At 37.8% G+C, this 18807-nt stretch overlaps 1 protein-coding gene across 2 annotated transcripts; it reads right to left on the bottom strand.

Moving 5' to 3' along the window:
- Nucleotides 1–483: 483 nt before the first annotated feature.
- PREPL (prolyl endopeptidase like) lies at nt 484–18214 on the bottom strand. 2 transcript variants are annotated; one of them, XM_083857100.1, is made up of 14 exons: nt 17949–18214; nt 15132–15332; nt 14545–14611; nt 13694–13897; nt 11547–11670; nt 9026–9242; nt 8268–8453; nt 6601–6804; nt 5684–5859; nt 4076–4292; nt 3756–3905; nt 2762–2888; nt 1794–1876; nt 484–1024 (listed from the first exon to the last, which is right to left on the bottom strand). In XM_083857100.1, the coding sequence occupies exons 1-14, from the start codon at nt 18165–18167 to the stop codon at nt 944–946; spliced, it is 2256 nt and encodes a 751-aa protein (XP_083713226.1). In that variant the 5' UTR covers nt 18168–18214; the 3' UTR covers nt 484–943. The 2 variants fall into 2 exon arrangements, with proteins under 2 accessions (XP_083713226.1, XP_083713227.1); XM_083857101.1 differs by having other exon boundaries at nt 15132–15329.
- Between the last annotated feature and the right edge of the window lie 593 nt (nt 18215–18807).

The raw sequence follows: 18807 nt of genomic DNA, 5'->3' as shown, positions 1-18807 counted from the left end.
TCTAACATCTCTGAATATCCTCGGAGTTAGTAAGAAAAAGAACAAAATATAGGTAATATCTAATTCCACACTCATAACTTCATTTCCAGTGGATTCCCCTGCTCCCTGCTGAGTTAGAATATGTTGCATTCTCTTATTTCTTTTCCTGCCCTAAGGCTGAGGTGAGGTGTGAGTACTTTACTGCAGAGGAAGCAGCTGAACCATCCCAACTAAATTGTCACACTTGTACACGTGCTCTGATTTGCATTTGCTGCACCTGCAGTGGTTGATGTGGCTCTAGGTGTGCACCACACATCTCTTTTAACAAACAATGCACAGCAGGTTTGTGCCTTGATCAGAGGGCAGCTAAGCTATGAATCGGGCTGCTTTTGTGGGGACATTCTTTTTGTTTTATTCTCTGGAGATACTCTGGCGTCTTCTGACACACTGATCTTGTCCTTCTGAGGGGACTTTGGCACCTCCTTCTTAAGATTATCGTGCTGTGCAGATAGAGAGGGCAGCAATCACCATCACCTGCACATGGGAATTAGTTCTGGAAGTAGTGAGACCTCAGTGTCAGATGTTTTGGAGGAGGTTTGCTGCCTTGTGTAAGATGTGGCCTTGGGCAGGAAGGCTGCATGTGCCAGGTGCCCATGGCTCTCCTGTGAGCTCCATGTGCTCACTGCTGTGCCCAGCCCCGCCCGTGCAGCGCTGCTCTGCTGCCTCACGTGAACAGAGCTGCTGGACAAACCCATTTCTGCTGGCAGCTGCTTCTGCACAGCCTGCCAGGGCAGAAATCCAGCTCTTGGGCTCTATTTTTGTCAGGTAATGCCACACCCAGCTTAGTGTGCTTGTGCCCATCAAGCAGGGATCTGGGAGGAGAGATCCTCAGGAGAAGGTGTTTGCTTTCCATACAAATCCACATCTGACCCCAAGTTTTTCAGGTGGTCGGTGTGTTTAGGAGTTATTTGCAGGATTTGCTATGATCTTGGGGATGGCACACTTCCTCAAGTTCTCTCTTCAGAAAAGCAAGCTGTCTTGCAACCTAAAACAGTGAAAATATTTTATTACAAAGTAAAGTTCTTTGCACTATAAACTTTCAGGTTCTTGTGCAGCTATTTTAGTCATCCTTCTTTCCTACTAATGCTAAAAGTACCTTGACCTAAGACTGACACCCCCATCAAATTAACATTTTCTAGGGTTTGTTAAAATTAAGAGTCATAAAATTTGTATCCAACTGTGACAGTCTGAGACATCAGTAAAAATATGTCTGGTCTTGGCAGTACTTTGCTTTTAACAAGCATGCTTGTATAAAGTGCAGAATCTTGAAAGCTAATTGTAATAGCTTTGATAGCACAGATCATGCATTTCAAAATATAAAGATCCAACCCATCACGTATGTTTTACACATGAGGAAGATGGCAGTAAATAGTATGACAGTCTTAAGCACTTAATACTCTACAGAGCAAGACTTTTCCTGCTGGAATGATGTTTTTCACAACTTGGAACCTTTAATTCAAAGCTCTTAGCACATTACAGTGGGAATTGAGCACTATTTTAAGGCTATTTCAATAATCTGGCCCTGTCACTGTTTATTTTATATCTGTACAAGTATATATATGTATAAAAATATAATTATATATAAAGATTGCTGAGTTTTTCCATTATATATATATATGTAAAATCAGCAGTTGCTCTAGCGGTTTTTCTTTAGAATTCAAACATACATTCAATGACTGCCCAACTATGAAGTATCTCTTGAGGGGACACATCCCTGCCACACGTTATGGAGCTGTGCAATAAAGGGACCATACCTCATTCAGTGAGTGCTCCCAGGATGAATCACAATGACTGCCACTTGCCTGGACATCTAGGATGATACTAGGAATCCAATTTCCTGGAAAAATGAAGCTGGTGATCACTTTACATTGAATGAACAAGGAAAAAATTAGGTGGCTATGTGAATTGTTTAAGGATAGCTAATTCTGCCTTCTTGTCCTGACAGAATTTCTATATTATTCCTTAAGAAAAAGAGATTTGTAGAGGGGCTTTCTGAATGAATGACTTGTATTTCTAATAACTGCATATGTGGAAAATATTCATCTACTTAGTGTGTTTGTTCTCTCTTTTTTGGAAAGACATGCTCTTTTCTTCCTGCACAAAGAGCACAACAGCAAACACAACGCCTGCTGCAATTTCTCAACCACTGCGGTTGTGCTGCTCAGAAACAGGGCATCATGAAATGTAGAAAAGGTTATTCAAGATCTCTTTTGGTAATGATGGTAAAAGCCTCTCCCCAGACTGGATGGTACAAGAAAATAGTCAGTTTCCTTTTGCTGGAAACTCCCAAAGCTAGGCTTAAGTTTCAGGTATAAAGGCACCTGTGCCTTGGCCTTGTTGTCACTCTAGCTTGGACTAACGACCTGCAGCTTTACCAAGTGAGAAAAGTATTTTTTTTTGTATAGCAGCAACAATAAGATTTTTTTCCAAGAGTTACCGAGAACTGCAGCCTGGCCCTGTCCGCAGCTGGACTGACAGCGTGGGCTCACTTTGCACTGTCCAAAAATTGCCCTATGTGGAGGCCTAGGAAAGAGTGAGCTCCGCTCACAGGCTCCCAGTCTTTATGTTTTTGCATCTCAGAGAGTGTCCTGAGTCAGTTGTGGAGCTGGTGATATGGGATTGTGTTTGAATTCATTTAAGGAGGAGTCAATCTCTATGATTACATGCCTATTAAGATTTTGGTTCAGTTAACTCGATTTATCTGTGATATTCTTATCCTTACCTTTCTTACTTGTTCTGCTGGCATGATCTAGTGCAGCCTTCCTGAGTTTCTGAACATACTGTAAAATTCCTGTGAGTGGTATCCGTTCATCATTTTCATTCGCCGTGATAAAAACTGATGGATAGGACTGAGATTAAAAACAAAAACAGTTACACACTTGACAACTGGTCTTTCTCACAGAGTAACACATTTTTCTCTTACTATACAACTTGTTAGGGATTATTTAAAAACTCATCTGTTACATAATTAATTAGTGTAATTTATCACTCTAATTGCAAAAAGTATTTTGGTCTGAAAAATGACTTCATAGTAGGGCATATTTGCAAAAGGTAATAAAAACATCCTCTCCCCACTGGTGAAGGTCTGACACTTGTCTGCTTGCTGATGATTGAAAAAAAAAGAAAAAAGGGAGTAATAATCATGGAATAGTTTACCTCAGAACAATAGTTGAGGTTTATTTTTGCAATCTTTCAGCACAGAAGTTGGTTTTTAAATAATACGAATTTTACTTAATGAAGCAACACAGCTAACACATTGTTAAATAAAGAGAGATTTTCCTTCAGATGACAATGTCAAAGCTCTAGGTCCTCTTCCCTTTCAGTGTTTGTTTTAATACCAGTAGAAAGGTATTAAATCAGTGTAAAATACCTCCTTCCCCCTGTGTCTGCAAAAAAGCCAGCAAAACACAGCAGAATGTCATAACTCCCCCCCAAAAGAAGGCATTTTGCATCTTGAGATTTGCTATACAATAGAGCAATCTATTATTTCCTGAAAGTCCTAAAACAAAAGCAAGTTTAGAAATCTGTATCATTTAGGAGTATAAATTACTGGGTTAATTTCCGTAGTCACTTGTGACTCCAACTGTTGCTAAGATTATTACTGAGAAAAATTATATTGGAAGGTTTTTTTTAAATTTCAGTGATCTACTTTTGATTTTCTTATACACCATTATACTTTATGCCTGTAGTATTTTGCACAGAAAACATAGTTTTACCTGTGGTTTAATATTCTGGTATGGGCAATAGCTTTTGATATACTTCATACATTTTTCATCTTCTAATGGATTTCCCCATTCTTCTTGTTCCTCAATTGTCAGTGGGAGATGAGTTTTCATCATTGTATTTAGAACATCTACAAAAGGAGCCTTAGAAGCAATTAAAAAAAAAAAAAGTTGGCAAATAAAACAGAAGACCTTGAATATCTGAGTCAAGGTGTTCTAAAACAAATGAGGAGAGTGAGCTTTGAACTGCAATGTTTCCAATTGTGAAAGTGGTACAATAACACAGATAATAGAGTTTAGGGCTGTAATCTCACCTGTAAAACCACAGCTCTGATCAGTGCTGGCTCAGCGTTGCACAGGGCTCCTGCGAGAACTCCCCCAGCACTGGCAGCTGCCAGGGCTGTGTGGCTGGGCTGAGAAAATCCCCGTTGGTGCAGCAGCGTGATGCAAGCCCTGAGGTCGTACAGACCTTTGAGTTTATTATGCTGACATCCATCTCTGTGCCAGCTAAGGCCTTGCTCTCCTCCACCCCTGAAATTTAATGCAATTCAAGTTGGAGTCTCTTCAGAAAACATTGCTTGGCATAGCTTCAGATAAGGAAAGAACAGCAGCAGCCACAGAGTTGCACATCGTAGTTTGCTTTCCCAATTAACTCTTCTCTATTTTTGCTTTACCCCTCTTTATGGCTAAAAGGGACAACATGAAGGCAAAATAAATCCATCCATGATTGGTAAAAATGCTAACTGTAGAAGGGTATTCTGTGCCCTCATGTGCTTGTGTCACAGGAAAAGCAACACTTTAGGAAATGACATTTTCATTGTAGGCAATATAAAATCAGTGATAATAAAATAACATTATCTCTTTATACAGGAAATGATGAAAATATTGAAAATATTTCCAATACTTCCATTACTAACACTATTATTATTAAAAACCGTAGAATAGTATCTCTCAGCTCTACACTAGACTCTCAGGATTTGTCTTCTGCTTAGCTTAAATTCTGAGACTGTTAGAAAGTTGAGGTTTTTTTTTTTTCCCCTCTAATTTGTGAATTTTGAATGCTACTTGAAATGTTACATTTTGTAATACAGAATTATAAAAATAATTTATACTTCTTGCTATGCAACCACAATTTTGGTTCTAAGCCACCTGAAGCTTCCTCTTCTGGTTTCAAGTTTAAAATGGGTTATTTGATTAGTCTGCCATCTTTGGATGACGAATCCATCTTCACGTACGACTGACCTGCATCTTGAGATACTTAGTGGGGCATGAGGAAGAACAGCACAATGCTTGCCATTGAGTACTGCAGATTGAATATATTTGCTGAATTTGTTTTGGGACTGGTATTTTCCCCTTCCCTCCTCTCCCTAAAGCAATTCTTTTGTTATCTTCTTTAGCCACCGAAAAAATTTTGAAGCCTGTTGTAAATTGCAGTTTTATAAAACTGGTAGATTTGTAGCTAAACTGGAGACAGAGGATTTAGCCAATAAAAGATCAAGGGTTGCAGGTTAAATGCTTAGTTGTTGCTGTGGAATGTAAATGGCTTTAAGAGGACAGACTGAGTATTAGCACACAATGTTCTCAGAAAGAGAGGGAGATAACATGTCATGGAAATTTGAGCATGCAACTGAATTTTTTCTTGAGCAAAGATGAGATAAGAACTAATGAGAACTGGAAAAGATTGAAAGTTACATACAGCCACCATGTAGATTTAAGAAACCTAAAATGTAGTGTGCTCTTGTGCTTTTTTTTTCCCTGAGGTAAATTTTAAAACTACTTAAATAAAAAAATCTAAGAAGAGATGAACAATTAGGTATAAGTACATGAAAAAAGTTATTTTAGTACATCTTCAGTTGTACATGAACAAATATCTGTGTATCCTGTAAAGCAAAAATCTTATTTCTGTTTTATATTTGACTTACCTAACATGGCAATATGCTAATATCCAACCCTCTTCAATTAACATCAGCTTCTCTTCTTTAAAGCTCATGTTCAAATCTATGCCATAAGCTCCATATACATGAACTAGAAGTGGTTTCCTGTGTAGTTCTTTAGAATTCTTATTATGAAAAACTGTAATTGGCACCAAAGTTTCATCCTAGAAAAGAAGGAGTAGTTTTACAATAAGGGACATTGCAGAAATCTCAATGACACATGGCAATGAAAACTTCAATTATTTATTTTAAAATGTGGTTTTTTGATTACAGTAATTTTTTTTCACTTGGAGTGTACAAAGCACTCTTGAAAAATAAAGCCCGAGACTGAACCTCTGCTGTGTGGGCTTATGGATGCAGAGTATAAATTCATTTAAGTGCAACACCTGAGGAGTTTTAAACTACCAAAGCACCCAAGTCTTCCTTCCCCCTTTAACACTAAGAATACATATTATTAACAATAGAGTTTACCACTTACCACAGTACAAACTCTTTATTAACATCTCCAAATTTTTAAACTCAGGCTGCTAAAACTTTCCTTTCTTGATCTGCACTGTGCAGCTGGTTGTGGGGTGTTTTTTTCAACAGCTGGTACCTTTTTTATTTATCATGGGGAGTACAATACCATTAAATCAACTAGAAATTCTCATTTATACTAAGATTCTTGACTCATCGTGTGCTGTTATCTCCTCTGGAATACCCAGGTTAATGGAAAAAAAAAAAAAATCACGACTCTTTCTTGTTCTTCTTTATAGCACTGAAGAAAACACCCACTGTTTAGTAACTAGAGCACCAACTGCTCTTTACATTTTTTAATCTCTGTTCTCTGCCAAATGCACTTTCTTTAAATGGGTGGGAAGGAAGGAAAGAATAAAAGGAATAGGAAAAAGACCGAAAAATCTTACCTTGCTTTTAGCTAGTAAACGTGTAGTGTGACAATTCGTAATAATTGGTACCTCTTGCACAGCTTGTTCAATGAGATTATTTTCTTTAAATGAATATGCAAAACGCTTAGGGGGGTGTATTGGGGAGGAGAGCTTAAAATAGCAGGTGCTGGTGGTATGTTCAGGATGAGATTCCAATTCAAATTCACAGGCCCACGTAGGTAGCTGAGAAAACATGGCATTTCAAGTGAGACCCTTACACTGCTTCTGTACATTTTGCTTAATATGTCCTTTGGAATAAAAGAGTTTGGATATTAATTAATTATCCTCAGTTTGTATGTAGCACAATCTGTATTTCATTTAAATCCAGTAATGAAACAGTCAAAAAGTGAAAGACTGGTGAACTTTTCCCCTGAGGCCACTGGATAAAGTTGGACAATGAAATAAAAACAAAAAATTAATTTAAATTCTGTTTAAAATGGATATTAGTGCAGACTTTTTAAAAGAAAACATTTGAAATGATTCTGCTTTAGTTTTATTTTTTAGATCATATTTTTCCTTGCATTTTCAGTTCTACTTCAACACATTATACAGCCAAGTCCATGTCAGCTATTATGCTTTTACTGTGAGTTAGCTCAGTAATGCTAAGCCACTGAAAACCCCTGCCTCTTGACTTTGTTCCTAGTGCCAGCCATTGTGAAGAACAAAACCTTTTCCTGGCACATTCACCCTCAGACACTTACTGTTATTATATTTAAGGTTTTTAACTCTGCTAAGAATGAAAGAAATCAAGATTCATTCTTTGAGAGCAGCAGGGACATAGCCAAACCCTCTGCCAGACCATTACTTACTTGGGTTGGGTTGCTAGAGGCTTCTGAAAACGCAGAAGTCGTCCAAGTTCTCCTGAGTAACTGCAGGCCCTTTCTGAATAAATAAACTATGGCCTTTTTAAAAAAATGAAGACTTAGGAGACCATACAGTGTACTTTGTTGAAAACCTTTTTCTGTAGCAGTTTTATAGAGTGCAGCATTGGCAGCTTGTTGCAATAAACTTATGAGTTGTTCACACTGTATTTTTCAGGAAAAGAAATTGATTAAATATTTCACCTGAATGGTCTTCAGAAATCATGGATTTGGCTTGAGTCACTTTGTTTTTAATCCACAAGTATTTAACAACTAGAGAAGAGAAGCAAATCCATTACACCAATTGTACTGCAATATCAACTCCTCACATTTATTATGGGACAGTGTCTATACTTGTTTTCTGAACATTAATCTTTTTCCTGTGACAGGGGCCTTGCTTACACCGAGTGTAACCAAAAATAGGCTCATAAAACTAAGTAGACCATTTAGGGAGCAAAGTTCTGCTTTACATTAGAAATCAGCTGTATTGTGAAGAGCTTGACTGTAATTCCTTGAAGAAAGAACTGGCTCTCAGGATAGCTGCTCTTTAACTTTCTAAATGCTGCAATAAGCCACCACATCAAATCCTGAAGAATAGCCACAAGTAATACAATTCTTCATAACAATGAAATTGCCAGTATTAATAGTTTCCAAACTGCTTTTACTTTTGGAATTTATATTTGCTTTCATTATATTATTATTATTAAAAAAAAAAAAAAAAAAAAGAGAGAGATAGAAAGAAAAGTTGGAAAACTATTATGCTGCTTAAACCAAGCTAAAACTTACCTTTATTGACTGAACTGAGTGTGAAACAAAAGAAATCACATTTAAATAAAGATGACCAGCATTCTTCAGGAACATAATACAGTCATCACTGAACATCTCAAAGTCTACTAGCTTGGTTTTCTTTTCCAGTGCATAAACTAATTGCCAGTTCTCCTTGCCACTGGAAGCTACTGGTGCCTTCATCAACTATGAAAAAACCAAACAATATTGTATTACTAAAAGGTAGTAAGAGGTACAAACGAGAAGTACAGACTTACAGGTGATCTCATAGAACATTTTTCCTGCAAAAAAAAATTATTTGTATTTGGGGTGTTTGCCTGTCTAAAACTGGAGATTTTTAAACTCCCTTTGCTTAGGCAAAATGGAAGAACAATGCAGTAACTTTTGGAGAAGACCAACTCTCAAAGATTACTCCACAGAAGGTTGTAATACAGTAAGTGCTTTCAGCATGGCCAGCACAATTGCGGGTGGGTTTGATTACACAGACTGAGATCACCAACTTAAGTTTTGCTATAGGGGAAATGGATGTTGAAGCATAGTCATTTTTTGATGCTGTCAAAGGATTTAGGATCAAAGTGGCCTCCTACAGGTGAGACTCCATGCAGCACCCTCAGTCTTTTTAATCCATGCAGCTCTCTCTCTTAATTTATTTCAGTAAGCTGTGATGAACAGAATTAAAAGCCAACCTTACTATTTCTATATGACGTGCAATAGGTATCTAAATTAATCCTATCAATGTAATTATCAGTCAAAATTGCCTTATATTCTGCAGGTTCTCCATATGTAGTAAGAATGTACAACTGGTCCTTTCTGTGCTCAATGTGGTAAAGGACCCCTGTGGTTCGTGCTTGTACAAGGGAAGGTGACTCCAAGGGATGTCTGCAGTCAACCAGCCAAACTTCTGAGGTTGTCTTGCTGTTGCTGTTGATAGTGAGAAAACGTCTGTCTTTTGTGCAGTAAAGGTCTACAAAGAATCTGTAGGGAATCATTACAAAAGAAAAGAAAAGAAAAAGCTTAAATTTTATCAGAATTTAAAATACATCAGTTGTCTCAGAATCAGGGGCTTCCATCTGCAAAGTAAGAAACAGCATTGCTGTAAGTAGACTGGAGAAATTTCAGGCTACTTGGCTCCTAGACCACTTCTGCTGCATTTACCCTGGGATTTAAAACCCCTCATTCTTGTGTGTAGGACCTGAAATCTGCAAAGAAAGCAGTTCAGTTGTTGCCCAAGTAAATCCAGGTTTTTGCATCATTGAGCTAGACTGGAAGCTCATTGATGCATACAGGCTTTAAAATTCAGGCAAAATGTAGAACTTTTTATTCACCTTGTAACCCTGTTAAAAAAAAAAAGTAGTAATGGATACTTTAAATAATGAATGACATCATGTGGAAACAACAATAACAAAAGTAAGAGCTATTAAAAAATAAATTGATAAAATGTCTATGTGCTACTGACCTAACTGTCTGAAGCAAATAAGACAAAAAGTACTATTTAGAAGAAAAAAACCACAGAGGCCTATATGAGGCAAGATGGACAGTATTGGAGTGATTAAGCTGGAAACTAGAAACTGGTTTTGGAACTAAGAAACTAGGAACTACCTACTGGTTTTAAATCCCTCTAAAATCCAGAAACAGAAAGCAGAATGATAACCAGTGGCTGTCTCTAATAGTAGAGAAGTTCAGGCTGAAATTCAGATTCAAATTTCTGTGAGTCATCTTAATTAACTGGAATCTCACACCTTGGATCAGAACAGTCTCTTTGCCATTTTGAACCCTTAAGACTGGATGTCTCTACACCCAAAACTGTCAACACAAAGATCCAGATTCCATGAAGAAAATGCAGGGTTGAGTACTATAATCTGCATCACACAGATCAGATACATGACTGCAATGATGATCTCCCTAGGGATTCAAAGTATTTGACTGGTGAAGAAAAGGATGCCTTAGATAGCATTTTCAGTGCCTTTAATTACGTGCAGGTGTAGGATCTCAAATTTTTTTGGTACTATTGTTTTTTCTAATTGTACCCTCTTGACATCTTTAGGAGGACAGGCACAGAGGGGGAGCTAAAGTCTGCAAGAAAAATTAGCCTCCTGCCTGTCTAATACCCATGAATTTGGCAAGAATGTGGCATTGCATTCAGCAGAGATTCCAAGAGTTCAGCTCTGCTGATCCTGCCTCTAAGAGGGTTGAGCTGAAATGCATATTACACTCCTCTCCAAGGATTATGACCTTGATATTACAATTTTTTTAATCTTTGTAGTTTTTTTTTTAAAAAAAGTCAAGAAATTTTCAGCTTCTAAAAGAATATCTGATTGCAGGTAGAAGAGCTGGTGTGATGCAGAGCAGAACTGCTCAATGGCAATACGAAAGAATGTGTTGCTATCTCCGATGAAGGGGTTCAGCTATGAGCTGCAACAGCACATGAACCTTTAGAGTAAGTTTCTGGTAGATTTACTGTAATGACTGTGACCTTCAGAATTATGCCAACAGTTTCCCTGTGGGGAAGTGCCAGGTCAGTGCAACTTGATTTTCTAAAACTATTCATAAAATGCAGCTGGAAAAAAAAGATCTTATTTATTCCATCTCCATTGCAAATTTTTTTGGTTTGTTTTCTTTTTTTTTTTCCCGATGAAAGTATAATTGGAATTTCTTTACTGGATATGTAACTTGAATTAAGAACAATCACAAATATTTATGGAATGCTGCATAAATATACCATGTGCTACAATGCTGAAAAGCTACTTCTGCGCTCAATTTAGCAAAGAGCCTTCTTGTCTTCCTAAACCACTGCTTAAAGAAAGGTTATTGAGAGGGTATTCAGTCAACAATAGTTCTGTCTCTTGGAATGTTGTAATGATTTTGCTCATCCATTACCCAGAGCAAGGATTAGCCTGAACTTATGTAGTTTTTTTTTTTAAGATGTATCAGACATCAATAGCAGAGAAAACAAAATGAAATCCACGGTCTGATTTACCCTGCATGAAACTGTCTCACATTCATTAAAGGACACCCTGACCTGAGAGTGACCTTGACATTTATAAACTCAGCTGAACTCATGAGGTAAGAGAGGGAAGTTAAATCTCTGTTGATCACATATCAAAAGGAGAACAGAGCACATTCTCAGGCTGTATAAGGCACTACTGACAGTAGAACACAAAAATACATTTTACTATTTGAAACATGGTATGAACACCTTGTTTTCCAAAACAACTATATTTTACATATAAAATCCTCTAAAATGTGTAAAGGACTTGTTATATTTGAGGTATGTATTACCTTGCATCTTGTTCTGTATAAACTAACTTAGTATGTTTCTGGTAAGTGAAAGTGGTCATGAATACATTCTGGCATTTAAGGTTCTTCTGAGTTGTGTAATACAGAACATCATTTGCAGCCCATTCTGGAAAAAAAGACAAATGCATATCAAATTCAGAACAGTGTATAATATTACTGAGAGAAGATGGGAGCTCCATGGACACTGGACCCAGTGCTGAAAAAAGTGGGTTGCAGGTGGCATGGAACTGAGGACAGCACTTGTGCATCCTGTGGGGACTGAGGTAAGAGCCAAAAGGTTTTTCCATGTTTCCTCTGAATACCACAGAACAAGAATCTCATAATGTATTGGAAAAAAAAGCAAAAAAAAAAGAGCAGAGGTCAGTGTTGCAGGGCCCAGTAATGGGAAGCTCTTGACTCTGTGTGGGTTCTAGAGGTAACAGGAAAATAGGAGACGTGGCTGTTTAAAACAGCAGAGAAAAAGAGGTTTACACGGAGTCAGCAAGATAATAAAGACATCATAAGCTCTGCACTGCTGCATGTGACTGCACACAAGCCTTTTAGAGAAAAGAGATGATGCATGTGCCCCATGGGTACTGCTGTGATAAGAATTCTCCAGTTTTCTATGCTTGTGTATGTGTTCACCAACACAGAAAGGTATAAATACAGGAACCTTGTTATTCTGAAGTTATTCTGACTGATCCTGCCACACTCCTGCCATCTCTGCTGCTCCTACAGCCAACAGAATGATGTTTAACACATATGCTTTTAAAACCTGCTGTATGCTGTCTTACGCATAAATACTGATTTTTTTTTTTACAAACACTTCACTTTCTGAACAGCAATGTGGCTCCAAAGTGCACAGGTAGCTGAGGATTCACTTGAAGGCAAGCCTTTAGAGGGAAAATCCAAGCTTTTCTGTAGAAAAAGCTTTTCTATAGCCTATAGAAAAATCAAGGTGTAGGTTTTCAGGAACTTCTGTCTGTCTCCCTGCTACTTTATATCACTCAATACAAGTACATAAACTTTGCAAGTAGTTTTGAGACCTAATTCTCTTGCTCATGATTGAGGCACTTCTGTGCTTCATGACACTACTGCTGTACCTCACTCACACCTGACTTAACTTTACAGAATTTACCATTCTGATAGTCATCTTTTGTACTCCTATTATCTGCCACACCTATTTAGGCAACAGGATGTTGGTCTCCTAACTGTACTGATTCTTCTGGATCAACCTAGATAGATGTTCAAGTATGGTGTAAACTGTCATTGGCAAATTTTCATGTTTATTTTTCAACAGGTATTATAATCTTCAGTGTGGAAACACAGCACTAAATTCTTGCTACTCCTCATTTTTTTAACAAGGAAGTTTTACCTAGAGTTTTATTTTTTTGCTCTGCCCAGGCAAATTGCTTACTGCACGAGATATATTTGATGACATCTAGCAATATAATCCAAAGTACAAGATGTGGGACACTGTACACATACTATTATACTCTTCTTGCTGTAATTCTTTAACATACTATAAAAAAAAGAATGTTTTCCCATTCCATTATTTTCCACTGCTTCTTTTAACATTTACCTCTGCTTCTTTTAACAGCACTGTAAAGCTCTGTAAGCTATTCTGAAAGAACTGATTCAAGGCCTGGCTGACTTCACTGGCTCTGAAGTGTGATCCACATCCTGGCTTCCACTTGAATTTCCAGCCAATACTCACTAGTACTAGAAGTACTACACTTTTCCAGCAAAGGTAAATGTCTACAGCTACCAATTACTTCAGCTGTAGCTCTAAGGGTTTACCAACTAGAACATGACCTCAAAAAGATTTTTATTTTAAAATCATGACAGTCATGTCACTATATTTTGAATACAGCATCTTGGATTCAATTGAAAGAAATTATCTGCATGACTGTTGTAAGGTGTATGAATGCTTTTACAATGAAAGAAAACTTGTATGCAGGAAGCAGTCCCTATCATCCACATCAGATAACCCATAATTGCAGCATTAAAGAAACCATAAGAAACAATGCAACATCTATAAGGATTAAATGTTGCCTTCCCTTAAAACAAACAAAAATATTATCTTTAAACTAAGAAAAATGTTGTGTTGAAAGCTTGTGTGATCCACAGGATACTTATAAACAACTTACCAAAGCTAAATACACTTGGAATTACTTTTTCCACAACAGGAAGATTACCAAGATTCATAATAATGCAGGTTGCCTCTTCAGAATTTTCACTTTTTAAGCTGATGGCCATATATCTCTGATCTGGTGAAATTCTGATCCGTTGAATAAAGGCATCAGAAAAGCCAAGATCTTCAACACTGAATAAAATCTCAGCATTTCCTTCACCTATTACATAAAAAAAAAGAGATAGCAAAACAATCCTGTAATTAAGACAGTGTCAAAATGAACTGTGATTCTTAATGTCTGTATTTAACAAATCCGTCTCCAGTATTCACAAACATTCTACTGGAGTTTATCAACACTAAATACCTGTCTTGCAAGATATTTTCAAATGCACTTTGTAAAAATAAACAAAAAAATCACAGTTCCAAGGAAAAAAGTCCTGTAGTTATTACTAAAAATATTTCAGAAGTGTAGATCTTGTCTTCTACTAAACATACTCAATTTTAAAGCTCAGATAGCTAAAACATGGTTGTTTTTAATAAATAAAATTAGAAATTCTTTCAGCTTCCCTCAGAAATAAAAAAGCATGGATGTTCTTTCTCAAAATGTTGAGTTAGGGCTCTGAAAAGAAGTGTCTTCTCTCTTTCCCCTCCAGAAACTTGCCTTAATATCAATATATTCTATAACTCTCTTTACCTCACCTTTACAGATTCGGGATTCTAGAATTATTACTCTATAACAGAATTGTATAAAAGTATTTTTAGTTATTAAACAGACAAGCTAAGCATTAATGCAAGAAAAGAACACCAAGTGATTCCCGTACACCTTCTTTTAAGAATCCTACCATATTAGGAAGAGAAATCCCTTACCATCATCTGCTTTTGCAAGAAATATGCAGCCATTCTCTTCAAAGTACACATTCTCTCCAAACTTCATCTGTTCAATACAAACAAACATATTTCAAGTCCAGCACACAATTAGACTATTTCCTTTGAATCCCTATATACAGTCATTTTTCTGTACAGCAGAATTGTAACAAATTGTAATAAATGTAACAAATGACAGAACATACATTCCATACTGAAGAAGGAATTGCACACATCAGAAAGGTTTTTTCACTTAGGGTGCTTAAGCTACCTCTACCTGCTCTAAATTTCACAGAAGGCTCAGATCACCTGCAACTGCTCTTGCAACTTACATTATCTTGTATTCTCTATCCAAGTCAGATGATTATTTTATCTTTACTTGCTTTTGCCTATGGAGAAATTAAGGTAAATTCACTGTCATAACAGATATAAGCTGTTCTAAACACAAACTGTTATTATGCACAATTATTAAAATACTCAAAGCTTCTACTGAAAAAAAAATACTAAAACAGCATTTTATAGCAGGAATAGTTTCACTGTCTTTTATTTGTAGTCAGTGATGGGAAATGTTTGTATTGTTTGCCACTTACCCTTGGGCTTCCTGAATTGAGTGTATACCTGTTGTGCAATTCTTCCAGTTTTTCTTTGATTCTCTTTGTCATAGCTTTGTATGTGGGTGAAATGTTATTCCAGTTTTTTTGCTCTGATTTCAGAAGGTTCTTGTGCAAAAGGTCTGAAGTTACTATGGATGTATTTTGCTTCCTTTTGGAAGGGACTTTTGCTCCTTCCTGCTAAGTAAGGAAAGACAACAATGGCTACAAGCCAGCACCCTGCACACCAATCTGAACACATTGAGGCAACATCCCCCACAAACCACCTTTGCATTATTACAAAAGTACAAGTCAATAAAAACAAAAACTGCAGTTGGAATGTCTTTTATTTTAACTCTTCCCCATCTTTTGGGGAGGCACTGTCAAATGTGCTTTTCTTGACACATCTATTGAGGTCTCCTCAAAATTTAGGGTACTATTAATACATACTCTTAATTGATTATAAATAAATAAATTCATTCCTGTTCTAGAACTAGGTTTTACATTTTATGGAATTCTGTTATTTTTCCTTCTTCACAGCTTTCTTTCAGAATTTCCTGTCTTTAGAGTGTAATTTCTCATTTCCTTTCCTAGAAAACACCACCCACACTTCAGTCCCTCTACTTAGGAGTCCTAGCAGCTCATTCAGGTTCTTGCTCCATCTCCTCAGTGTTAATATAAATGTTCATAAGGTGTAGAATGAAGTGAAGCAGTGAACTGATAACAGGTTCTGCAACAATTTTATCAGGAATAAGTTTAAGGATCTTGTTCTCCATGAAGTGTGAGATTAATGCTACCTCACTGCCAACAAAGCTGTGTTCTATTGTAGAAATGTTAAAATGTGTTAAAACTGCTAGAACAATGCTTGCATGCCATGAAATCTCACTTAATCAAGTAGTAAACTTCACAACTTTTATTACACTATATAATACTGCAGACATCCCACAAAGTAGCATTTTATAACATCCAATGTATGATTTGATTGTGTCTAAGCTTAAAAAGCAGCCTATGCTTGATATCCTATCCTCACTTTCCATTAAGGACTGTTGGTTTGTTCCTAGTTTGTCTTCAGAAACACATAAGGACCAAAATGTGAATGTTTCAAGTAGGCTCTGAAGGGAAACCATCTGCTCCAGCTACTGAACTCCCTATGAACATAAAGCACATCACTGCTGAGAGTGTCTATCACTGCTTCAGACCAATGCTTCCTCTCACCTGGCACAAGGCAAAGAAATTGTGAAGGCTCTTAGAGAAGCTCTGGAGCTGAATGATGGGTCAGGAGAAACAAGCTGCTGGATACCAAAGTTGTACGACCTCACCCCAGTCACCGGCAAAACTGTTATAAGAGAACACTATCCCCCAAGCATGAAACAACCAAATAAAACCTCACAGTGCCATAAATGGATGCTTAGGAAAGCATAAGAATGGGACACAACAGATGATTTTCCTCAGCCTTAAACAATTTTAGCTCAGGAATTTCCTGACCTGAACATGGTTTCTGGATATTTAAAGGTCTCTCATATATGTCATATCTATATCTCATATATGTCTCCCCTTATACCTATGTAAAGTTTTAGCATCTACAACTTATTTTGACAGGTTCCATGCTTTATGACTCTTTTGATAATGGCCCTCCTTTTGTTTTCAACAATTCCCATTGCATTCATTTGGAAATACTATATACAACTGGTGGTCACAGTGTAGGGATATATTAAGAGGTACACTACACCTCCCTGCCTGGGGAAAATCCAGTAATCTTGAAAGATTTTCAGGATAGCAGAGGATCTCAGTGACACTTGGTGCGCAAACATTTGCTCCAAGGCAGACAGGCACAGCCTCCTTTTGGGTGAAAAACATGTTTGCATCCTGGGCCAGTGTCACAGAGCAGCACTTGTGACATTTATGTTAGTGAAGTACCACTGAGTAAACTGAACCACACATTCTCCTCCTTCCAGACCTCCTATGTTCTCCTCGAAACATTTGCTTACATTTGAGACACAGACTTAGGAACTCTTTACTTTATGGTGACAAATAAAAGAGTTACAACAAGATGAACTTTGTGTCACCTCTGAAGAAACACTGTCAATTTGAAACAATTTTAAGACAACCACCCATCCATCTGAAAACATGTTTAGAATCAAATAAACCAAAACGTAAATGTTTTTAAACACTACTTATGCCTATAAATAAGTTTCCATGCTGTCATACTGCAGTAAACTTTTATTATACCTCTACCAAAATCTGTATTAGCAACACTGAGACAGAAGACCTAAAATTATTTCAGACTATTTTCTGACTCTGTGCATGATATACTGCCATCCAATTACACATAATTTATTTACAGAAATCAATGCAAATACCTTTTAAAATATAGTTTAGAACATGTGAGCAAGATTATAAGATGTCAATATTATATTTCAATATGATGGAAACCATGACTTACTGGTCAACACAGAAAAGTCAAGTGTTTTTTTGAGCCAGCTCAGTCTGGTATCATCAGTTTGGACACTTTGCCTCTACACTAGCTGATCTCTCCCTGCAGTTTTCTCCTGACACTTTACCTAAGTCTGGAAGATACCTATTTTTTAAAAATTACTTTAGTGGGAAAATCAACCAGAATGCAGCTTTATGTGAAAACAGCACAGGAAAGCTAAACAATGCTACCTGTCCTTGAACATAACTGATATCCTAGACTTTATTCCTCTGCTTCAAATTCTCTGGGAAAAATGTGTTTCTTCATGTGAAAAGTATGAATGGGGCCCTTAAGAGATGTGCCAAAGTGGTTGTTGGTATTAAGTCTATACTCAAACAGCATACCTTGCAGGAAAAGAATCTGCATGGCAGGATGCTTCCAGCTGGTGCAGTCCTGTGGGTGCATGTACTTTTGGAACAGTCCAGGATGTGGCACTTTTTTGGTCCAGTTTTACTGTAAGGACACATTGTTTGAGGAGGGTTGTGCTTAGAGTAGCACTTGGCCCTGAAGCTCAGCCCTTGGAGGAGATTCCGCAGTCCAGTGCAGCACATCCTGACCTTCATTTCTTCACAGTCAGCCTGGAATTCCTGCAAATCCCAAACCACCTATCATTTACACAGTGTGTGTGAAATAGACATGAACTGCAGGTATAAACACACATACATACAATACACATGAAATATACATAGTGTAAACTCCCTCTTTCACAGCAACGTGACTGATCCACAAGGTAAATCAAATGAGAAGAAAACATGTAAAACTTAAATCTCTTTGTTAACATCTGGCCCCCACTTTTTAACCTGAACATTCCTGGCGGCCCAAAGTTTAACCCCAGGGGAAACTATGAGGAGAAGGAGAGGTGCAACCGCGCACATCCAAGCGCTGAGGGACAGAACACTGGGAAAGCCTGGAGAAGTTGTCCCCCTGGGAAAGTCTGGAGAAGTTGTCCCCCCTCACTTCCCCATGATGCAACACCAAACCCCCGCTCTCTCCCGCGTGTCCGGGGCAGCAGGAGCTGCACTCCGGTTCGCTCTACTGCCCGCCCGCACCCACCCAAGGACTGGCCGTGGCGCCGCCGCCGCTCCTCCCGTTCCCGCGGGGCCGAGGCTGCCCGGGATGAGGCGCCGGCTGGCGGGAGCTCCCCCGGGCCGCTGCCCGTGACTAAGATGGCGGCGGGGCGCTTCAGCAGCCGCGGGGCCGAGC

Source organism: Zosterops lateralis (assembly GCF_965231275.1).
Source record: "Zosterops lateralis genome assembly, chromosome: 3".
NCBI lineage: Eukaryota > Metazoa > Chordata > Aves > Passeriformes > Zosteropidae > Zosterops > Zosterops lateralis.
Note: the sequence above shows the minus strand (reverse complement) of the source record. Positions and strands in the feature narration are given on the sequence as shown.

Bases quoted from the DNA above. Each gene is read 5' to 3' on its own strand.
- PREPL (XM_083857100.1), bottom strand. From the start codon at position 18,167: ATGAAGGTCAGGATGTGCTGCACTGGACTGCGGAATCTCCTCCAAGGG. The intron at 11,671-13,693 runs GTAAGTTGTTTA...CTTTTTTTCCAG, and splicing joins TCCAAGTGTATTTAGCTTTG to AATGGGCTGCAAATGATGTT. The intron at 9,243-11,546 runs GTAATACATACC...GATTCCCTACAG, and splicing joins TATACAGAACAAGATGCAAG to ATTCTTTGTAGACCTTTACT.